A 21,166-nucleotide genomic window follows, 5' to 3' on the forward strand; every position below is an offset into this window, starting at 1 on the left:
CATGTCTGACTCTTTGTGACCCCATGGACTGTAGCGTGCCAGGTTCCTCTGTCCATGGAACTCTCTAGCCAAGAATATTGGAAGCAGCCATTCCCTTCTCCAGGAGACCTTCCTGATCCAGGGATCGAACCTGGGACTCTTGTGTTTGCTACAATAGCAGGCAGATTCTTTACCACTGAATCACCTGGGAAGCCGTCCTTTACTCCCATAGCACTTTGTACGTTCCTCTGGTCTAACACTCACCCCACTTTGAATGCACCTCCTACAGCACAGTCTACTTTTCCACAGAATCAAATCCAAAAGCCAGCATGGCATTCAAGGCCTTCCATAAAAGGGGTGGTTATTTGTACACTGCTATCTTTATCACTTGGGGGCTTCCCCAGTGGCTCAGTGGTAAAGAATCCGCCTGCCAATGCAGGAGATGCAGGCTCGATCCCTGAGTCAGGAAGATCCCCTGGAGAAGGAAACAGCATCTTGCTCCAGTTCTCTTGCCTGGAAAATTCCATGGACAGAGGAGACTGGTGGGCTACAGTCCATGCGGTCACAACAGTTGGATACAACTGAGAGCACGCACGCACACACCTTGACCAATAAATCATGGGCATCTTAAGAATATAGGCCTTCTTCTTTGTATCCACCATAGCATCCTGTGTTGCTGTTGTTCAGTCGCCCAGTCATGTCCAACTCTTCGCGATCCTGTGGACTGTAGTATGTCAGGCCTCCCTGTCCCTCACCACCTCCTGGAGTTCGCCCAAGTTCATGTCCATTGCAATAGTGATGCCATCCAGCCAGCTCATCCTCTGACACCCTCTTTTCCTTTTGCCCTCAATCTTTCCCAGCATCAGGTCTTTTCCAATGGGGGGGAGGGGGAAACACATGCCTTGCCATGGCGAGTGGCTTGGGTAACTCAATTAAGCTACGAGCCTTGCCGTGTAAGGCCATCCAAGACAGACGGGTCATAGGAGAGTTCTGACAAAATGTGATCCACTGGAGGAGCGAATGGCAAACCACCCAGTATACTTGCCATTAGAACCTCATGAACACTATAAAAAGCATCCTGTATATACACTGAATTCAATTATCCTGAGAAGCAACTGCCATGATAAGATTGAAGGAGAGATGGGCCCCACTGAACTCTGGTGACACTGTACATATTTCTAGACTTTTCAAAGTGCCTGTAGCAGGGTTAAAATGTCACTATTTTGAACTACATTTTAGAATAGTCTTCTGGAATTAAGTATTACATATTTCCCCATGAGAGTCAGAAAAAACTATGTTCCCTTTAGGATCCTACCTCAGCTAGAAAGATCAAGCTTAATCACTCAAAAGGGAATGAATCTAAAATATTGCTTTCTTCGTTTTTACTGACTACAATATAATCTCTATGAGGTAACTTGGGTAGCTTGCTCTACCACATTGAAGATGACAAGCTTAACTATACATTCTTAATAGCAGTTCACTGGTCATATATGTACTGTAATGGAGAAATTATTTACATATTGGAAAAAGATTTTTATAAATCTTTCTAAAACATAATCATTAATTACTCTGCTTATTTTCCATAGAGGAAAAAGGCTTTATACTCAAAATACGAAGTTTAGACAAGAAACAAAGGCATACCTAACTTCTCATATATCAGATGTTGAAGCTATTTCCCCATCCCTAGATATGAGTAATCTGATTTAAAAGCACAACTGTTTTTAGCCACTTATATATTAACTTTTGGTGGGTCAACAGGTTCCCTCATGGGTAGCTAGCCCCACTTCCCCATTCCAATTTGTTGTAACCTGTGCAGGCACATGCATGCACACACACACACCCTTCAAAAAATTATGAGGATAACAACTGCTTCTGAGAAGGTGGAAATAAAGGTCCCCAACGATTAACTTATGCTAGCTAGAAGAAGAACATGCACGAAAACTTCTGTTTAGGGTCCAGCCTTTGATAGGACCATGAACAAAGAAAACCTGGATGCCACCATTATAAACTATCCTGACGTAGTACATGCAGAGCCTTGGACTCACTGAGTACTCAGTAAGCGTTAGCTATCATTATTACTGATACTCTGACAAGTAGTAGAACCCTGAAAAAGCCTAAATATTATAATAGATAAACAGGAGAATTTTCTAACAAATAATGGAAAAAAAACTATGGAAAGTACTTTGTCTTTTATAAATAGACTTTATTATTACATATATCTATTTGGACAAATTAGATTTTTTTTGATATGGGTTAATTTTTACTCCTACCCTAAGGTCTATATAACAGCAGAAGAGGAGAATGAGCCCAGTCCACAGAACATGGAAGTGACCCTGCAGGATTAACAGGAATCAATGGACTACACTGTATAATTAAGTAGTGTTGAAATGGAAAATAGAGATAATTATCCCCCTCAACACATAAACATAACACACTCATTCACACAGAGACTTTCAGATGTGTTTCTGAGAGAACGATCCTAATTCTTGATGAACCAGTTACTCACCACAGCAAAGACAAAGTCGAGATACTTGATGTTGCTGCTGCTCAGCCTGAGCAGAGCAGTCTGAGGTTGGCAGCTGCCAGTAGCGTTGGTTGTGTTGGGATTGATATTAAAAACTGAAGCAACCTTTATGGGAAGAGGAGGGGAGAGAGGCATAGATTAACCATAAAAATCTATAGCAAAACCTTATACTCCAATAAGATCAAGTTCATGGAGAACAAAAACGCCTTTTGTCTCCTGGATACTTAAATATATGATGTCTTGCTTTCAAAGCTGGCACAAGCCCCTCAAGCTGTAACTCAGCAGACTTTAAAAAAAGAAGGGAGACAAGAGGGAAGTTTCCTCAAACAATGAGCCAAATGAAAAGACATTTTTTATGGCGCACAAGAGCCATCTGTCTAGCTTGTTTAAGTCCTAAGACACTGGAAATGGGATCGGTTTGCCAGAACGCCCTCTGTAGGCCCAATAGAGCTTTGCAAGCAGAAGTGCCATCAGGTACTCCTTTCTGTATTTACCTACCTATACCATTCAAATCATCAAACAGCTGGAGAAACAGTTGCACTGTTCCAAGTTTACAGTGTTAGTTGCTCAGTTGTGTCCAACTCTTTGCAACCCCATGGTCTGACCACAGAATTCTCTAGGCAAGAATACTGGAATGGGTTGCTATTCCCTTCTCCAGGGGATCTTCCTGACCCAGGGATCAAGCCAGGGTCTCCTGCACTGCAGGCAGATTTTTTTACCATCTGAGCCACCAGGGAAGCCCTCACATAAAAGTGTGAAGGAGTTGTACTTTAAACTAACTGAAACAAAGATCAACTGCTTGGACTTCCCTCGTGGTACAGTGAATAAGAATCTGATTGCCAATGCAGGGGACTCAGGTTCCATCCCTGGTCCAGGAAGATCCCACATGCCACAGAGCAAATAAGCCCATGCGCCACAACCACTGAGCCCAAGCTCTAGAGCTGGAGAGTAGCAACTACTGAGGCCCACGTGCCTAGAGCCTGTGCTCCACAACAGAGAAGCCACCACACTGAGAAGCCTGTGCACAGGAACGATGAGTAGCCCCCACTCACCACAACTAGAGAAAGCGCACCCAAAGCGATGAAGACCCAGCACAGAGAAGAATAAGTAAAAATAAATAAAAATTTTAAAAAAGACTACTCTTAAAAAAAAAAAAAAAAACAAACCTGCTCATATTGTGACCTGCTGACGGGAAAAGAATCTACACCCCAAAGAGTTCCTTAAACTAATAGGTTTCCTGCTGGCCAAGACAATCATTTGACAGTGACATTAACTCTTTATGGCTGTATTAACTCAAAGTAGTTACAACTCTACAAGACAACATCAGATCAGTATTTAAAACTGCATCAGTCTATTACACTACTCTTGGGCTGAAGGCTGGACCCACTACATTGGAAAGGAGATACAGAAAAGAACGTATTAATAAAAACAGGCAACTATACCTTATCCTGAGTAATGTTCAGCTGCAGCCCCATGGTAGCCAGAAGACAGGTACCATTGCTATTTACAACTGAATAGGATCCGACCACTGGTTTTGTTGGAGATGGCACCGTGGTGGGAACGATGGGCACGGCAGTGGTTACAGTTTTATCTTTATCACACAAAAACTCTAAGACATACAAGGACAAAATAAACTGTTTAATTCATAAGGTCAGGGAAGAGCAGCATATTTCTCAAAACAGAAGTCCAAAAGGATTATATTTGGGATAGGGAATGTCTTGAAAGTATTATTAGCATTTTAAACTAAATGAGGCAGAGGTCCTCAAACTGCTGCTTCATATGCAGACAATCTTAAAAAAGTTATGACACAGCAGATGGACTCCAGACACATACAAATGCTTTATCTACTCACATGTGGCCACACACTCACCTTTTTATACACTTTGTTCCCCCCAAATTATCACCTGCTTCTGAGATGAAAATCAGAGATTTAAGTTTGAAAACAGTTCACCCCTACATTAAAAAAAGTGTTTTTAACTAAAAAAAAGTTTAAAAATTACTGAAGGATTTAAATACAAATGAACCTTTTCTCTGTGTTGCCCCTACAGCAAATCATAGGCATTTCAACCTCTTCTCAGGAAGTGTTGGTCGTTTTCCAGAACTGGTGGCTGAGAAATTAATGTATGTCCAATAAAGTCATATAAAAGTTACCAAATCAATTTATAAAAGTCAAGATTAGAACACAGAAATCCAATTTCTCAGCTTTTGTCTGGGATCTTCAAAAGCTTAAAAGCTGAGGATCAAATGCTATTTGAGGATTTGTTCCAACCAAGATTAGGTTTTATCCATGGAGAGCACTAGAGGTAGGTATTTCAGAAGATCATTCCGCCACATGTCCATCAGAAACCTGTAAGTGCAAGTTCTACCAGAATAAGGATTGCTGTTATTTATAAAAACTTTACAGTGCAATGTAGCTGTGGGTCTTAACATATAAATGCTTCAGATGGTACTTCAACTAAAGCTCCTTGGTATATTCTCATCTTAAGTCAGGACCCAAGTACAGAAATGTCTCACCTGTTGTGCTCACTGTGCCATTCTGGACAAAAGCTTGTACATGAACATCCCAATAGTGCTGGACAACGTCATGGTTTTCTAAGGTTGACAAACTATTGCATCTAAAAATGTCATTCAATGGAATCTTGAGTGCCACACGGTTATTAACAGTAAAAACCCCTGTAAGACAAGATTTAACAACAGCTATTTCCAAGAAGGTAGGAGGAAAGTGATCATATAAATACATAAGAGTTTCGCCTTTTCTGTGTGCCTGCCCCACCCCAGTCCTGAAGTGACAACAGACAAGGCCTGTTCAGGGACTGACAAATTCACTGTGGCTGAAACACAAGGGGTTAAGAGGAAAGGGGTGATGGAATTAGGAAGCAAAGATAAGTTGCAGGTGGTCACACTTTGCAGCATATTCTATGACCTAAGGACAGGTTGGGCATTGTTTTGTTAGCAATAGAAGCTAAGTTTCAGTTTTTAAAGCTGGAAATAACAAACGTGTCATTTAAGGAAGACAGCAAAACTGTAGAGGTCAGGCAGAGCAGAAAACTTTTTAAGCAAAGTCATTAAAGAGGTAAACTAGCTAGTAGGCTAATGGCCTGGTTAAGAGGCAAGATGAGGGCTTCCCTGGTGGCTCAGCGGTAAAGAACCCGCCTGCCGATGCAGCAGACATGGACTTGATCCCTGATCTGGGAAGATCCCATATGCCGCAGAGCAACTAAGCCCACAGTTATCGAGCCTGTGCTCCAGAGCCCACGTGCTCCAACTACTGAAGCCCATGTGTCCTATGGTCCATGCTCCACAACAAGAAACCACCTCAATGAGAAGGCCGCACACCACAACTAGAGAGAAGCAACTGGTCACCACAACTAGAGGAAAGCCTGAAAGCAACAAAGATCCAGCACAAAAATAAAGAAAGAAATAAAAGTATAAAAAAGCAGGGGAGATGAGGAGGAGTTGCCTAAACCAAGACAGTGAGGGGCAGTAAGAAGAGAGCATGCGTGTGTGCTCAGTCATGGCTGACTCTTTGTGACTCCATGGACTGTAGCCTGCCAGTTCCTTCTGTCCATGGGATTTCCCAGCCAAGAATTCTGGACTGGGTTGCCATTTCCTCCTCCAGGGGATCTTCCCGACCCAGGGATTGAACCCACATCTCCTGCACTGGCAGGCGGGTTCATTACCACACGGAGCCACCAGGGAAGCCCAAGAAGAGAACAGAGAGGCAAATCGCAAACACATATCTAAGGTAGAAGCAACATGACTTAGCGACAACACAAACAAGAGAGATGGAATAATCAAGGATTATTTTTGTGCTACAATCCCAAAGAAAGTGAAAGTATCTAAAATGAGTTTTTGAAACCTCTTCCTGGATAGAATTTAGAGACTATTCCATTTAGGAAAATCTCAGAATATGAAAGCAACAAGTTACCACCTTTCTGTGCAGTTATTATAATGCCTATAGTGAAATGCCAAAGGGAAAAAAAATTAAACCAATGAACCAGAACAGTTTCCTCCAAAACCATTTTTCACTGTTAACTAAGTGAACAGATGTCTGAACTGGCTGTACATAGACAGACCTCAAAAAACAAATGAGTGCAAAAAGAAGTCGTAGACACACCGGAGTTATGTTATAAAACTGTCATTTTTTAAATGATGCATTGTGTCTGAACATATATTGACATATATATTAGTCAAATACAAACATATAGACAGGAAGGCTACACTCCTAACTTCCAAGAGTGATCCCCTCTTGGGAGGCAGGGAGGAAAATGGCTCTGAGGAGTGGGTACAAAGGAAACCTCTAAACGGCATTAGTTCTGGGTAATGGGTTTATGTGTGGTTCTGTTATTTCCTGTACTTTTCTATTTCTACACTGTAATCTTTAAAAATTTTTCATTTATTTAACACCAAATACATTTTGTATTGGGGTATAGCCAATTAAGTGAAGGGACTTAGCCATACATATACATCGTGGCTTAGACGGTACAGAATCTGCCTGCAATGAGGGAGGGAGACCTGGGTTCGATCCCTGGGCTGGGAGGATCCCTGGAGGAAAGCGTGGCAACCCACTCCAGTATTCTTGCCTGGAGAAGCCCCATGGACAGAGGAGCCTTGCGGGTTACAGTCCATGGGGTCGCAGAGAGTCAGACACGACTGGGCAGCAAAGCACATTCTCCCCCCAACCTCCCATCCAAGTTGGCACATAACACTGAGCAGAGTACACTGTATTTTAATCACGAAAAAGAAAAATTTAAAGGAAACAGCAGGAGGTAATTCCCTGGCAGTCCTGTGGTTAGGACTCCGGTCTTTCACTGCCAAGGATGCGGGTTTAATTGCTGGTTGGGGAACTAAACTCCGAGAAACTGTGGCACAGCCAAAAACAATAAACAACTTCAAAGTCACTTCAATTACCAGATGCCTAAAAATAGGATGCTAAATTATTTCAAAAAACTATCAACAGTTTGTTTAAGGGAGTCATTTAAAATCTCAAATAGTTTCAAATATTTTCAGTACAGCCAAAAAAATGTTGTTGATGCTGTTTAGTAGCTCAGTCATGTCCCACTCTTTGCGACCTCATGGACTGTGTCCCGCCAGGCTCTTCTGTCCATGGGATTTCCCAGGCAAGAATATAGGAGTGGGTAACCATTCTCTTCTCCAGGGGATCTTCCTGATTCAAGGCTTGAACCCATGTCTCCCACTTGGCAGGAGGATTCTTTACCATTTGAGCCACCTGGGAGGCCCACGGCCAAAAATAAATAAATAAATAAATAAATAGGGAGAGAGATCGGTGTTAACGTTTCAAAGTCCACAGTCTTCCCATTAAATCTGTCAGATTAACCCCCATCTGCTTTTACTGCCGGAGAAGGCAATGGCACCCCACTCCAGTACTCTTGCCTGGAAAATCCCATGGATGGAGGAGCCTGGTAGGCTGCAGTCCATGGGGTCACTAAGAGTCGGACACGACTGAGCGACTTCACTTTCACTTTTCACTTTCATGCATTGGAGAAGGAAATGACAACCCACTCCAGTGTTCTTGCCTGGAGAATCCCAGGGACAGGGGAGCCTGGTGGGCTGCCGTCTATGGGGTTGCACAGAATCAGACATGACTGAAGTGACTTAGCAGCAGCAGCAGCAGCTTTTACTGCCACCCCACCTTGGTCCAGGTACTTATTACATCATCTGTTGAGCTCTGTAACAGTCTCTTAAGCTAGCATCTCTGCCTGTAGTCTCACTTCCCGAGTGAGATTAATCCTGCAGAACATTCTTTATAAACTACTGTCTCTTACTTTTGTTACATCATTCTCCTGCTTAAAAATCTAAAATGGTTCCCCAGTGCCTACCCCATCAAGCTAAAAGCAGTTCCTTGGCTTCCAAAGCCCCCTATTAATTTAGACTCACTGCACCTGGCCAACATGATTTTCCTTCTACTATGTACAGCCTCTATTTAACTGGGCAGCTCTCCAAACACTCCAGCACATACTGTGCTTCCCCCTGCTGGAAATACTCGGCTCAAAATTCTCCGCTTACTCAAAATCTACCATTAGGCGAAGTTTCAGCTCAGGCCCTCCTCCTCTACACCAAGCTTTCTCACTCCTCCAATGCATGACGTCCTCTGCTTGTCATCAGGCCCTCTTGTCCACAGGGATCCACTGATTAGCTCAAGGACTATGTACCATAGGTAAAGTTCACTCTGTACCTTGAGAAAGAGAGTCTAGAGCTTTCCTCACATTGTCAGAAAAGATTTATGAACCCTCCACCCCAAAAACACAAACAATAACAAAACCACACAGATCTCAATGTTCTTTCCAATTTTTCCATGTATACTTGGGAAAACAACTTCATTCACTCTGTCTCTCCAACTAGTTCTTAAGCTCCTTGAAAGTTAGGGGCAAATCCTAATCCTAGTTCTGAAAGACAATATACAGCAGAAAGCTAAATATACAAGATATCCAATAACAAACTTGTTTTAGTTATCCTCTCAAACTAAGAGATCAGTAAAAAAAAACAACTAGCATTTGATTTCTGAGTCTCAGTTAGTGATACTGCCCATGTTTTACATGAGCTCACTCACTTCTGGGTCTTTAAAAATATAATCTTTTGATACTCCATAAATCCAAATGAATTACTCATCCCCCAGACCAGGCAACTGAAGCCCATCTACTTGTGTTTCTGGGGTCAGGATGAAATACTATCTGTGAGAAATGCTAAGCTACTAGGAACACCATGTTAATACCCCAATCTCAGTGGAAGGCAAAGAAAGGAGAAAATTATATCCCTAACAAGACTGAAATCTCCATTATCCATGCCTTCTAAATATTTTAATACACATTTCACTTCTAGTAAGTTACCAGAGCGGCTTTCCGATAGCTCAGTTGGTAAAGAATCCACCTGTAATGCAGGAGACCTCAAGTTCGATTCCTGGGTCAGGAAGCTCCAATGGAGAAGAGAAAGGCTACCCACTCCAGTATTCTTGGGCTTCCCTGGTCGCTCAGCTGGTAAAGAATACGCCTGCAACGCAGGAGACCTGGGTTCGATCCCTGGGGTTGGGAAGATCCCCTGGAGAAGGGAAAGGCTACCCAACTCCAGTTATTCTGGAGTTACCAGAATGGCCTAATTCCCAATGCCTTCCCAAGTTCATTTTGACCTAAAATTGTCTCAAAATAGCAGCAAATGTTGACTTTAGTCATCTTACCTTTTTTTTTTTAACAACTTTTTTCCCTTACGTTTTTTACTTTTCAGTCAAAATCCTATATAAGCAGTAACAAGATTTGAAGATGAAGTTTTTCTGCTGGTCTCAGGTTACTAAACTTGTATAGTTCTCAGTAAAGGATTTTCTCATTCATTCAACACTTACTGACTGCCCACTATTGAATGAAGTAAATAACAGTAGTCATGTGCCAGGGACACATAAGTTCAACAGACTTTGGTTCAAACACCAGTTTACCACTTACTAGCCTGTGTGACCTTTGGGAAAGATATCGAATCTCATCAGGCCTGTAAAGCTGAGATAAAATCTACTTCCCAGGGTTGCTGTTAAGGCTTAAAAGTGAGATGCTGCTGGCAACATACTTAGAGTACTACATGGTACACAGTAAAGCATCAGGCAATGACATCAAACATCCTCACTGTATCAAATACTATGCTGTGCAAGAAAACCCAAAGACATGGCATTTCCATTCCAATTAGGGAGACAGACATGCATAAGCACGGCTTTTAAATTATTTACATTGTTCATTATTAATGAAGAGCAAGAGAACACAAACACAATCCAATTCTTAAGGTTACCTTTTTCCTTCGCATCAGGAAATGTTTTGTTATCATTAGTGTTGTAGGAAAATGAGATGGTGTCGACTAAATAAGTAGATGGAGATGATGCCTCTTTTGTAAAATTCACAATCCAGGAAAAACCGGACCCAAACTGCACCGCTATTTTAGGACCATTCTGGTCGTCCCCACAAAAGCTTCCATTGTAGGTTGCAGCACCAAGGTCTGAAATGGGTACAGTTTTCTAAAAGAAAAAGACACGTGGGGCTTAGTCCCAAACAGGCAGCAATGAGAACAAGCATTTCCACTGTGAGTGCCAGTATGAAGTTGACATCACACCCCACTAGCCAGCCTGGCCCATCTATGCTGACGGGTTTCCGATTCTTTAACTACACACCAGTCCCTCTGGACAAATTCACGAATGTCTAAAAACAAAAGGAAAACCAGTCTTAAGTTCAGCTATTGACTTTAAAAAAATATGTATCAGGCTGTAAGCAGGCAGGATCTCAACGAAAAGAAATAAGGCAAAAAGGATTGAGAGGATAAACCCACCTCCACCCAAAGGTGACTTTAATAGCAAGCTATTTAAAAAAGCTTCGATGTTAGTACATGTTAAAAATTATAGAAATAAACCTGAAACACCATAGTCTTCAGATCATCTTCTCTTAACTAATTCCAAAAAACCTCCAAAGAACTGATGAATTAAAATATTCATTCCTAAATAAATAAAAAAATTCACTCCAAAACTAAATAGAATACCTTCAAGTGCACATGCTAAATAAAATAGCTCCACAAAATGTACATGGTGTCAGTTAACATGAAATTAAATTTGTATAAATGAATGCAAAGGATTAAAAAAAGAGAATATAACTAAACTCCTACTATAAAACCCAAAGAAAAATAAAAACACTTACATTATGCTTGTCTGTGGTCTCATAGCGTATTGTGAAATTCATCTGCCATTTTGCATAAAGGCAAGTGCCGTTTGATGAATCTGTCAAATTAAGTTCCAATGCATAAGACGAGACAGCGCCTAGATTAAAAACAATAAGATTTTTAAATTGGACTACAAAAACATATATAAAATAAAAGTAAGCTCTATCCATCCCTAAAGTTCAACCTAATAATCATTTCCACACTCTGTGCCTTGCTAGTTTTAGACAATTATTACTTATTAAGACTTTTGTTTGTTTTTTTTAGGTAAATGAGGTGATGGGGAAATGTGGAAGGAGTGTTTTCTCAAACCAGCTGGTGGAACCTTCTCTATAAAAATAATGATAGCTCTGATTTCTGCGATCTTGGTGCTTTAAATCCTGCCAAACTACATGACCTATGACACTGAGAAGTCTTGGCAAACCCTTTTATTCTGATGTAAAAATGTGGGCCAGGTCTAAGCATGTGTATCACGTGATCAAAGGAAGAGTATTGCAAAGGTTGTTAGATCCACAAGCAAAAAGTTAATTTTTATAAACACAACGTTTATCATTTCAGTTTCATTTTAAAACCCAATCGATTAGAAAGCCTAATTCATCTTTTGACGTGGACTCAAAGTCCCTTCCTCCATTCTCAACCTGCTACCCCTTTTTTTTTTTTTAGCAGAGAAACCTTTCAGGGACAGAAAAGCTTTGGGGATTTTCAGCTACCTTGACTCTGATCTTCTACACTAGGTTAAATGGGGGACATCACCTATTACATTGAAGAGCCCAAGGACTCAAAACACGATATGCCAGAAAACACACCAGCAGCATAAATAATGGACCACCATCTAAGGATTTTCTTCACTGCCTCACCAAGGGGTGCACTGTTTCCTGTTGAGATAGCTGTACAGCCTTGAATGATACCCAAGCATGCCAGCGTCACCTACAAGTGGGGACACGCTCTAGACTATAGAGAATCGAGTCCCGAGAGGAATACCAAGAAGGCGTGCCTCAGCAACAGCTTTCAAGCTGTACACAAAGCCCGCGTCATGCTCTGGAGACCAAGCTGCCTCGCCAAGCCTGAATCTGATATGCCTAAGCTCGTGGTCACTGACAATGCCTAAATGTACTGGCTACAGGCTCCAAAAGACCTGTGAGGCCTAAGTAGGTTTTACAGCCATTCTTTTCTCAGAACAATCTGGAATGGAGCTACCATCACTGATCCAAGGCTACCCTGCAGTGGTGTTGAGAACTGCAGCTCAGAATTCTGATCAGCTGGAAGCCTGCTTTCCATAAACATTCTCTTGGTCTGTTTAAAGTCCCCCATTTTAATATATTCTCCTTGTATTCAAAGTATTCAGGACTTCCCTAGGGGTGCAGTGGCTAAGAATCTGCCTGCCAATGCAGGGGACATGGGTTTGATCCTTGGTCTGGAAAGATCCCACATGCTGCAGGACCACTAAGCCCGTGTGCCACAATTACAGAAGCCTGCAAGCCCTAGGACCAGTGCTCCGCAACCAGAGAAGCCACCACAATGAGAAGCCCGAGCACCACAACTAGAGAGTGGCCCCCACTCATTGCAACTAGAGAAGCCCACACAAAGCAAAAAAGACCCAGCACAGCCAAAAATAAAAAATTTTTTTAAAAAATTCTTTGTTGATTCTGAAAAAACTCATTTAAAAAAAAACAAACAAAACATTCAAAAGAAACAACCAAAAAAGCCTGCCATGTGTTAATCATTTTCTTTCCAAAGAAATTAGAGTAGCAAACAAAACTACGTGAAAAAGCACTCAGTATCAAAGGATCAGTATCAAGGGTGGAGGACTCGGCTCTCTGGAACAGAAGGCAAAGGCAGTTGTCTGTATTTGCCACTACATTAACATCAAAATGACATAGGATGAGATGGTTGGATGGCATCACCGATTCGATGGACGTCAGTCCATTTGTACATCCATCGAGTCAGAGCAAGCTCAAGGGGTTGGTGATGGATGTTTTGGAACTGTCGAGTTTGAGGTCACAGGCGCTGAGTAAAAGTGGCCCCTGGGCAGCTGGGGGTGGAAGAAGCCCTCTGAAAGCACAGTTCTCCCAGGGTGCTGGGTTGTGAAGTCAGAGAACAGAATGTGCTGGGCCCCTGGGTAGGTAAGTAGGCTGTTTTGATGTTAGTTTTGATGTCAGTTGCTCAGTTGTGTCCGACTCTTTGCGATCCCACGGACTGCAGCACACCAGGCTTCCCTGTCCATCACCAAACTCGTTCCCCCTTCTCAGCCTCACTGGCTTGAAAGGAAAGGCAGCACCCTGTCCAGACACTCAGGCTCAAAAGGTTTTGGGAATTGGCTTCTCCTTTATTCTCTTTGTTGAGTCCTATTGATTTTTTCCCCTTCCGATTCCCTCTGAAATCCAATCTCTGCCTTTAGTTTCTACTCCAAACCCACCAGCACACCCCTAACTTACTACAGATGCCTCCTAGCAGCCCCTAGAGGTGTTGTCAGATTCATAGTCCTTAAAACACCTCTTCCTCTCAGGATAGTGTCTTGTTCAAAGCCTTTTACGGGCTCCAGAACACCCATGCTAGAATTTAATTCCTCTGCCTGACTTTCAAAGTAATCTTTAATCTTGTCCCACCCTATTCCTTCAACTTCTCTCAAGGCCATGTTCCCAGAACACACCCTTCAATCCGGCTGAACTTGTTCCACTGGACCCATTTGCCGCGCTCTAGTCAACCTCTGTCCCAGGCTTTTACCGTTCCTAACATCTGAAATAGACTTGTTTACCTGGGAGGGGATTTCACTATTTCTGGCTGTCCCCAAATCTACAACACCCCCGCCCTTTTTTAAAAACAATTTCTGGCCAATCCCACCTCCCCCCACTGTAACAGCTGAAAATGCGCAGGGGCCAGCCAGCGGGGCACGGTGCTGCTTAATGCTTGGCGGTGGCAGTGCAGCTCAGTGGCATGAGTTGGGACACTAAACTTGGTTTAAATTCTGAGTAATCCACTGTACCTTTCTTACAACATGAGTTTTTTTTTTTAATGTGTGATGTGTAACATACATACAGAAAAGTGTATACAGCATACATCCAGAAGGGATTTCAAGTGCATAAAGTATGCAGCTTGAAGCATTTTCACAAACTGAACCCACTTGTGTCAGGATGCAGAATATTCCAAGTGCTCCCCCGAAAGTTCCCTCACTTCCCCTTCCAGTTACCAATTCCCTTCCAAGGGCAGCCAACAACCTGACTTCTAACAAACAGCACAGTTTACTTTTGTCTGTTGTTCAACCTGATGTAAATGGAATCATTCACTATGCTCTGTTGTATCTGGCTTCTTTTACACAACATTATGTCTTTTGAGATTCACCCACGGTGTTGAGCGTAATTGCGGTTTGTCATTTCTAATTCTGTATGTACAGCCTTCCTGCATTAGGTCAGTACTCCACTGCATGTTTATGCTACTGCTTATGGACATTGGGAGAGTTTCCAGTTTGGTTCTATTACAAATGGACGCATCAGTGAACACAGGTGTGTGTTGTGTGTCTACTGGGTATATGTTTAGGAATGAAACTGCAGGGTCTAAGGGTATGCACATGTCCCAATATCTTTTTAAGAAATTCCTTTTCTGCTTAAAAATTGATGAGATTTAATTTCTGTTGTTTATAATTAAGAACCCAGACTCATAGGCTGTCCATTTTTCAGCCACCATTCTCTCCTTAAAGATTTCCTGACTATAACAGCCCTCAAGGAGCAGTCATAGTGCATATTGCCACACTTCCATATATTTTATACTACCCTGAATTATTCAGTTATTTTATGCCTGTAAATCCTGTCTCCTCTATTACTGTAAGCTCCAAAACAACAGTTTTCAACTGTAACTTCACAAGAAACTGAGGTGCCAGGGTAAATTATAGTATACAGCAAATAAGTTGTTAGCTAATAAAAAAAGTACCAAAGACCGTAAATGAATGATATACACAAATAGATTCAAGATTCGCTTTTGATAAGGTCTCTGCTACTCATTTGATTTCTAATATTCTCCCTTAGGCAGATGATCTTATCTATGCACAGCCCCTAGAAGTGTGTCTTTTTTATGAATGTCATCCATCACAGGTGTCAGGGAAGGGGAGACTATATCTATTACTTCCATCTCCCACCATCCCTAGTAGTGCTGAATATATTAGATTGTCAATAAATACTGATTGATTATATCCAGGTGAAAATACCATGCAATCAGGACCTGGAACACAGCTTAATCTAATTACAGGAAGTCTAAGCCTTCACCTCTTCCAAATCATGAACCCAACCCATCAGTCTTCTGGATACTCCCCTCAACCCCCATGTCGGTTTTTTTCACAATACATTTTGACATGGATTTCAGCTAGGAATACTGCTTTTCCCAGAAGTTTATAGATGAAACATTTACATTTTGGTTAAAAAAAATCTTCAGCAAGCCACTTGCATCCTATCGAAGTGTCTGATTTTAGACTAGCCAGCCATTTTTGTCTAAAAGGCTTTATGACACTAAAAAACACAGCTGAATATATCCTGGAGTGTGTAATTATAGACCTGAGTTTACTCTTCAAAGGGGCTGGGTGGGGGGAGGCAAAATCAACTTTCCCAAATGCAAATATCCTCTTGTTTCCAAAGAAATCATTTATAGGTTCTTTTAGGACTCAGAACTCTGGTCTCTAAGCATGACACCAGCAAAAAGTGGCCAGGTTTTCCTAAGTCTTTTTGATCCAAAGTGTGGTTGAAAAATATACATTTGTAAACAATATGGGGGTGGGGTGGGAACATCATAATAGTGGTAAACAAAACCAATAAAAAACAATTATCTAAGAGGCAATAGTATAATGAGACAATTAAAGAGACCCATCACTGGAGCTGAAGAGCTAGAATTCAAATCAGGCAGTCCAATTTAAACACTGGCTGTGAGATTCTGGGCAAGTTAACCTCGCTAAGAATTGTACAGTGTATTTCTCTAACACATTCTTCGAAAGCACGAGAGCCCTTCAGAGTGAAGAGACCTTTGCCATGCAAGTTAAGCGATTCCAATTTAAAAGTTTTTTTTCCCTTCTAAGAAACACAGCACCTAAAGGGATCCCTTCCCAAATGTTCAGTATGTCTACTTTCATTGTATTAAGCGATGGACTCTTGTCCTCAAACTCTGATATCAATTCAGAGTGAGGTTGAGCAAAGGATCTTAAAAACAAAAACACGAAAAAAAATCAGGACATAGGCATACAGCATCTATTTACACTTTGTTTTCAACTCATAGGTTTGTTGAGTCAACCAAGTCAAATCAACTGTTCCTCAATTCCTAATGTAAGTACAATTACCACGTGGTAGTTCCTGATACTCTGGATTTCTGGTAAATCTCTTAAAAAAAAAATAATAGATTTCAAGCTATGAAATATTGTTTTAAGGTCAGAGAGTGGGTAAGGAAATAAAAGATTTCCATTCAACTAATGGAAAGTGCTTATTGCTGAGTGGTGTTGGGCAGACCTCCAGAATTCTTTTTCAATGCACAGCAGGATACCAACAAGTACTTATAAAGTACACTTTTGGAGCTGACGGGATCTCTGATCACTTTAATCTGAAATTATGATCGAAATGCTTTCATCACTACAGGAGGAAGAGCAGTCTTCTTGCACCAAGGATCACTGAATTCAGCTATAATGCTGTGAAATAATCCTTCATCACAAATTCCACTCAAGGATCTAGTGGAAGAATGCTGCACTCACGGGAAATATGTGAATATCTATAAATCCTATCAGATGTGATAAGCAATGACCAATAGATGAATAATAAGCCTGTCCTTTCGAGTATCTTTATTAAAACTAGAATAATTTCAGGAGAACAGTGAAACCAAAGTTATCAGTGGTAAGGCTACAGAAAAATCTCACTGCTTACTTTCTCACTTTTCAATCACCTCCAAGAGAGCTAAACTGGTTCTTTGTGAAAATCTTATTTATTCTCCTCATCTAGGATGTTCTGGTTCCCCAGGTGAACCTTCACTACCGCTTAGGTTTATGTGAAGGGATATAGGTAAGATGGGGCTTCCCTGGTGGCCTAGCGGTAAAGAATCCTGCCAACGCAGGAGACGCGTGTTCAGTCCCAGGGTTGGAAAGATACCCTGGAGCTGGAGGAAAAAATGGCAACCCACTCCAGCATTTTTATCTGGAAATCCCCTGGACAGAGGAGCCTGGCAGGCTACAATCCATGGGTCGAAAAAAGAGTCAGACACAACTTAGCGAGTGAACAACAGGTAAGATACCAGCATTATTATATGGGATTATACTTGAATCAGTTGGTTTATAATCATCTGTACAGCTTAGCACTGATCTTAAAGTTCTCCATCTTGCAAAACCCAATGTAAGGTTCACAGAAGAAAAAGGTAACCAACTTAATCTAGTTCACCGATGTCTCCCCAGCGCTCACTAACGAAGACCTTCAACAAAAGCCTACTGAGTTAACCCCGTGCCCCCAGGCCCTGTGCCAGGGAGGCAATGGGAAGTTAACGGTACAGCAGACAGTCTCCACACAGAGACTAAATAAATCCACAGAGATTTGCCTAGTTGGGGGGCGGGGGCTGGGGGGAAGGGGAATAAAAGGGTGGAAAACAGGCTAGCCTAATAACCTAGGCATTTGGGCAAGATAAGACTGACTCCTATTCCTCCAAGTAAGTCACGTGGGCTGGCCTCCTTCAAGTCTCTGCTCAAATGTCACCCAACAATGAAGGCCTTCTGACCACAAATGTCAAAGAGGGTCAACCCCACCACTCCCTCCCTACCGGCTCTTTCTTCTTCCTCATATCCTGCCTCATTGCCTTCACCTGCTTATGGCACTCTGCAATTCTATTCTTGACCTGAGGGGCTGTCTTCCCCCACTAAGAGGTAAGCTCCCTGAGAGCAGGAACCTTTCGCCTAGTGGCTTCCATCAACAACTGTGAGGAGTGACTCCTCTACCAGTGAAGTACACACTTGGGAAATTTCTACCAGGTTTTTCCCCACTCAGAATAGCCTCCACCCTATAAAAACCAGAAGTCAGACTAGTTATGGGAATCAGTAACCACAGAACTCTGAAATCTATAATGTCACAGGGGAAACATAAGCAATGATGCTAGGAAAAGTTTTTCATCCACTACTCTCTAACGCCTCTAGGTAGCTTTTCTTCAGACGCTCTCTGCTGCTGCTGCTGAGTCGTTTCAGTTGTGTCCGACTCTGTGCGACCCCATAGACAGCAGCCCACCAGGCTCCCCCGTCCCTGGGATTCTCCAGGCAAGAACACTGGAGTGGGTTGCCATTTCCTTCTCCAATGCATGAAAGTGAGAAGTGAAAGTGAAGTCGCTCAGTCGTGTCCGACTCTTAGCAACCCCATGGACTGCAGCCTACCAGGCTCCTCCATCCATGGGATTTTCCAGGCAAGAGTAGGCAGGTTTAATTCATTCCAATAAATACTAGCATAATTTAATCTTTGTGAAAAAGGCCAACACACAGGCTCTAAGAATTCTTTTCTATACTTACTCTAAAGCATCTATTTTTAAAGAGCTACCTGGTAGAGCTGGGAGAGAGTTGTACAGTTACCAAGTGAAACCAGTGCACTACCAGTTCATGAGGTCATAAATCCAGGAACAAATCCTCCTCCCTGGGACCCTCTGCAGTGCTCAGGAACAGCCTGAATTTCACAGCAGATACTTCACTGACTTTCCAAAAAACTATTATTGGTATCCATTTTGATACATAAAGGTAAGGTGCGAAACCCACCAAGCAACTGAAGAATTGCTAAATTCTTAAACACACACAGGAGTTTGAAAATCCTCCAAGAGGATGTTAGTCCCAAACAATAAATGGCAAACTAGCAGATGAGCTGATGGTTTTTTTAATGTGCTTCTTTTCGCCTGTTTATTTTCTGCAATGAGCAAGCACTGGTTTTGTAAAAAGAACACACAAAAAAGCTTTCATTAAAAGGAAAAAAAATGACAAGCAAGCCAACAAGACAATGAATTTTTTCCCCCTTTCTCTGCACAATAAAAGTGTTGTTTGTGCTGATCCAATTGGCAGAGAACTACTGATTACCAGATGCCTTGGTCAGATGTGTTCTAGTCACTGATAAGGTGCTTCTCACTGTAAACAATCCTCTCACAGGGTCATTTGGCCTCCCCAAGTGCTTCACAGGGGAGTTAAGGCGGCACATTACATTTGAGCAAAGCTCCGTGGCCCCTTTCAAAAGGGCTAGAGGCTTTCCTGCACTAAATGCACAGCTAGATTCCCTTCTGGCATCAGGGCCCCTTTACTCTCTTATCCACTGAGGACCTCAAAGGGCTTTGTTTATGTGACTTATATCCATTGCTACTTGCTGTACTAGAAATTAAAACTAAAAAAGGGACTAAAACACATCAGACCCATGAGAGTGGTGATGTCATCACACATTCTATAGCTTCTGGAAAACTCCACCGTACTGAGAAGAGGATAAGTGTGAAAAGGACAAATATCTTAATTTCAGTCTGGAGATAGTTTTCATCTGACAGGAACTTCCCCCCACTCCACCCTCAAAGATCCTTAAGAATCACTAGATGATCCAGACCCCTTCCAACTCCACGGCTCTGGAGCCAGATTCCTCATCTCTTGGCACTACTGACATTCTGAGATGGGTAATTCTTTATGGGGGCGCGGGTGGGGGAGTGCTGTCCTGTGCCTTGTGGGATGTTTAGACGCACCACTGGCCTCTTCCCACTAGATGCCAAAAGCAATCCCCAGTGATGACAACCCAAAATGTCTCCAGACATTGCTAAATGCCCCCTGGGTGAGAATCCACCATTCCACGTGTTGACTTTATTCTTCTACTGAAATGTGAATTACAAAATGTGTGCCTCTCACTGCCCCTCCCGGGCCCCTAATGTATCTATTTCTTCTCTATTCCCATCTGAGTCTGCGCCTTCTGGTCTTTTATTAGGTCACAAATGGCAAGGGTCAGGTAATAACAAGCTCAGAATTTATCAGGACAGGAAGAAACATTCTGGTCAAAGTTCACCTCTCAGGTATTTAAACGCCTCGGGTACCTAAAGCGTGCGGGTGGAAGGGTGGGGGTGGGGGTGGGGGGTGGAGGTGGGGCGCGGGGCGCTCAGAGCGCCAGCAGCCAGCCAGTCATTCTTAGGACCTAGCAAAAACCCGATCCTTAGAAAATGACCTGCCCTCCTTCTCCTCCGAAAACCAGGCGGTAACAGGCCAGTTGTGTGAGAGAGAAGAAAAGGAGCTTCTGAACGCAAAGTGGCAGTATAAAAGACTCAGATACACCACCCCCAAAACCTCAATATATGGGTACCTTTTTTTAATCAGTCTAACTGGAAGGAAGTAACAAAACTGGTTTAAAAAAAAATAAACAACTATGTCCTCAGCACCTCCAAGTCAGATATTCACTCCCCACCGAAGTTTGTATTCATCCCTTTTAGTCTCCAGAGGTTGGGTACAAATTTTCTCGTCTGGAAATTGCCCCAGCCACCTTAGCTCCCCCTTCCCCATCAACACTCCAAGTACCAAACCCCAATTTATCATCTCTTGAATCACCCTTCCTCCACAGCGTTAAACTTCTACCCCACCAAGCCTCTCACTGCCCCTCAGAATCTCCCCCTATCTGTCCCCCCCCCCTTAACCCAAGCTTCTCCACGCAGGCAGTCCCCTTCCCTCCTCAGTTTTCTCTCCCGCCCCACAGGTTCCCACCATCTTCAAAACTCTTCCTTGATCCTAGGACCAGGACTCTAATTGTCCGTGCCACCCCAGAATCCGCACGTACCGCCCTCCCACGCTCACCTCTCCTTAGCATCTCCCCCAAGTTACTCTTTCCACCTCTGGTGCTCTTCCCTACCTACTCCCTCGGCGTCCACCCCCACCCCTTGCTTTTTTATTCTCATGGGCCCTTGTCCCTCGCCATCCCTCGGTCGGGCCTTCGCTAGGTCACTGCTCATCACCTCGGGCCAGCGCCAACGCCCAGT

The 21,166-nt window shown here is 42.6% G+C and overlaps 1 protein-coding gene across 3 annotated transcripts in view; it reads right to left on the bottom strand.

Moving 5' to 3' along the window:
• Nucleotides 1-21,166, bottom strand: part of LAMP2 (lysosomal associated membrane protein 2) — a 37,965-nt gene that overhangs the window by 16,491 nt on the left and 308 nt on the right. For all 3 annotated transcript variants that reach the window (XM_006048799.3, XM_006048800.3, XM_006048801.3), the window contains exons 2-6: nt 11,182-11,300; nt 10,289-10,511; nt 5,018-5,176; nt 3,946-4,112; nt 2,486-2,608 (exon numbers count right to left, since the gene is read on the bottom strand). In XM_006048799.3, the coding sequence (XP_006048861.2) occupies nt 2,486-2,608; nt 3,946-4,112; nt 5,018-5,176; nt 10,289-10,511; nt 11,182-11,300 (791 nt within the window). The remainder of the gene's footprint in view (nt 1-2,485; nt 2,609-3,945; nt 4,113-5,017; nt 5,177-10,288; nt 10,512-11,181; nt 11,301-21,166) is intronic.

The sequence above is a fragment of the Bubalus bubalis genome, chromosome X (genome assembly GCF_019923935.1).
Source record: "Bubalus bubalis isolate 160015118507 breed Murrah chromosome X, NDDB_SH_1, whole genome shotgun sequence".
NCBI lineage: Eukaryota > Metazoa > Chordata > Mammalia > Artiodactyla > Bovidae > Bubalus > Bubalus bubalis.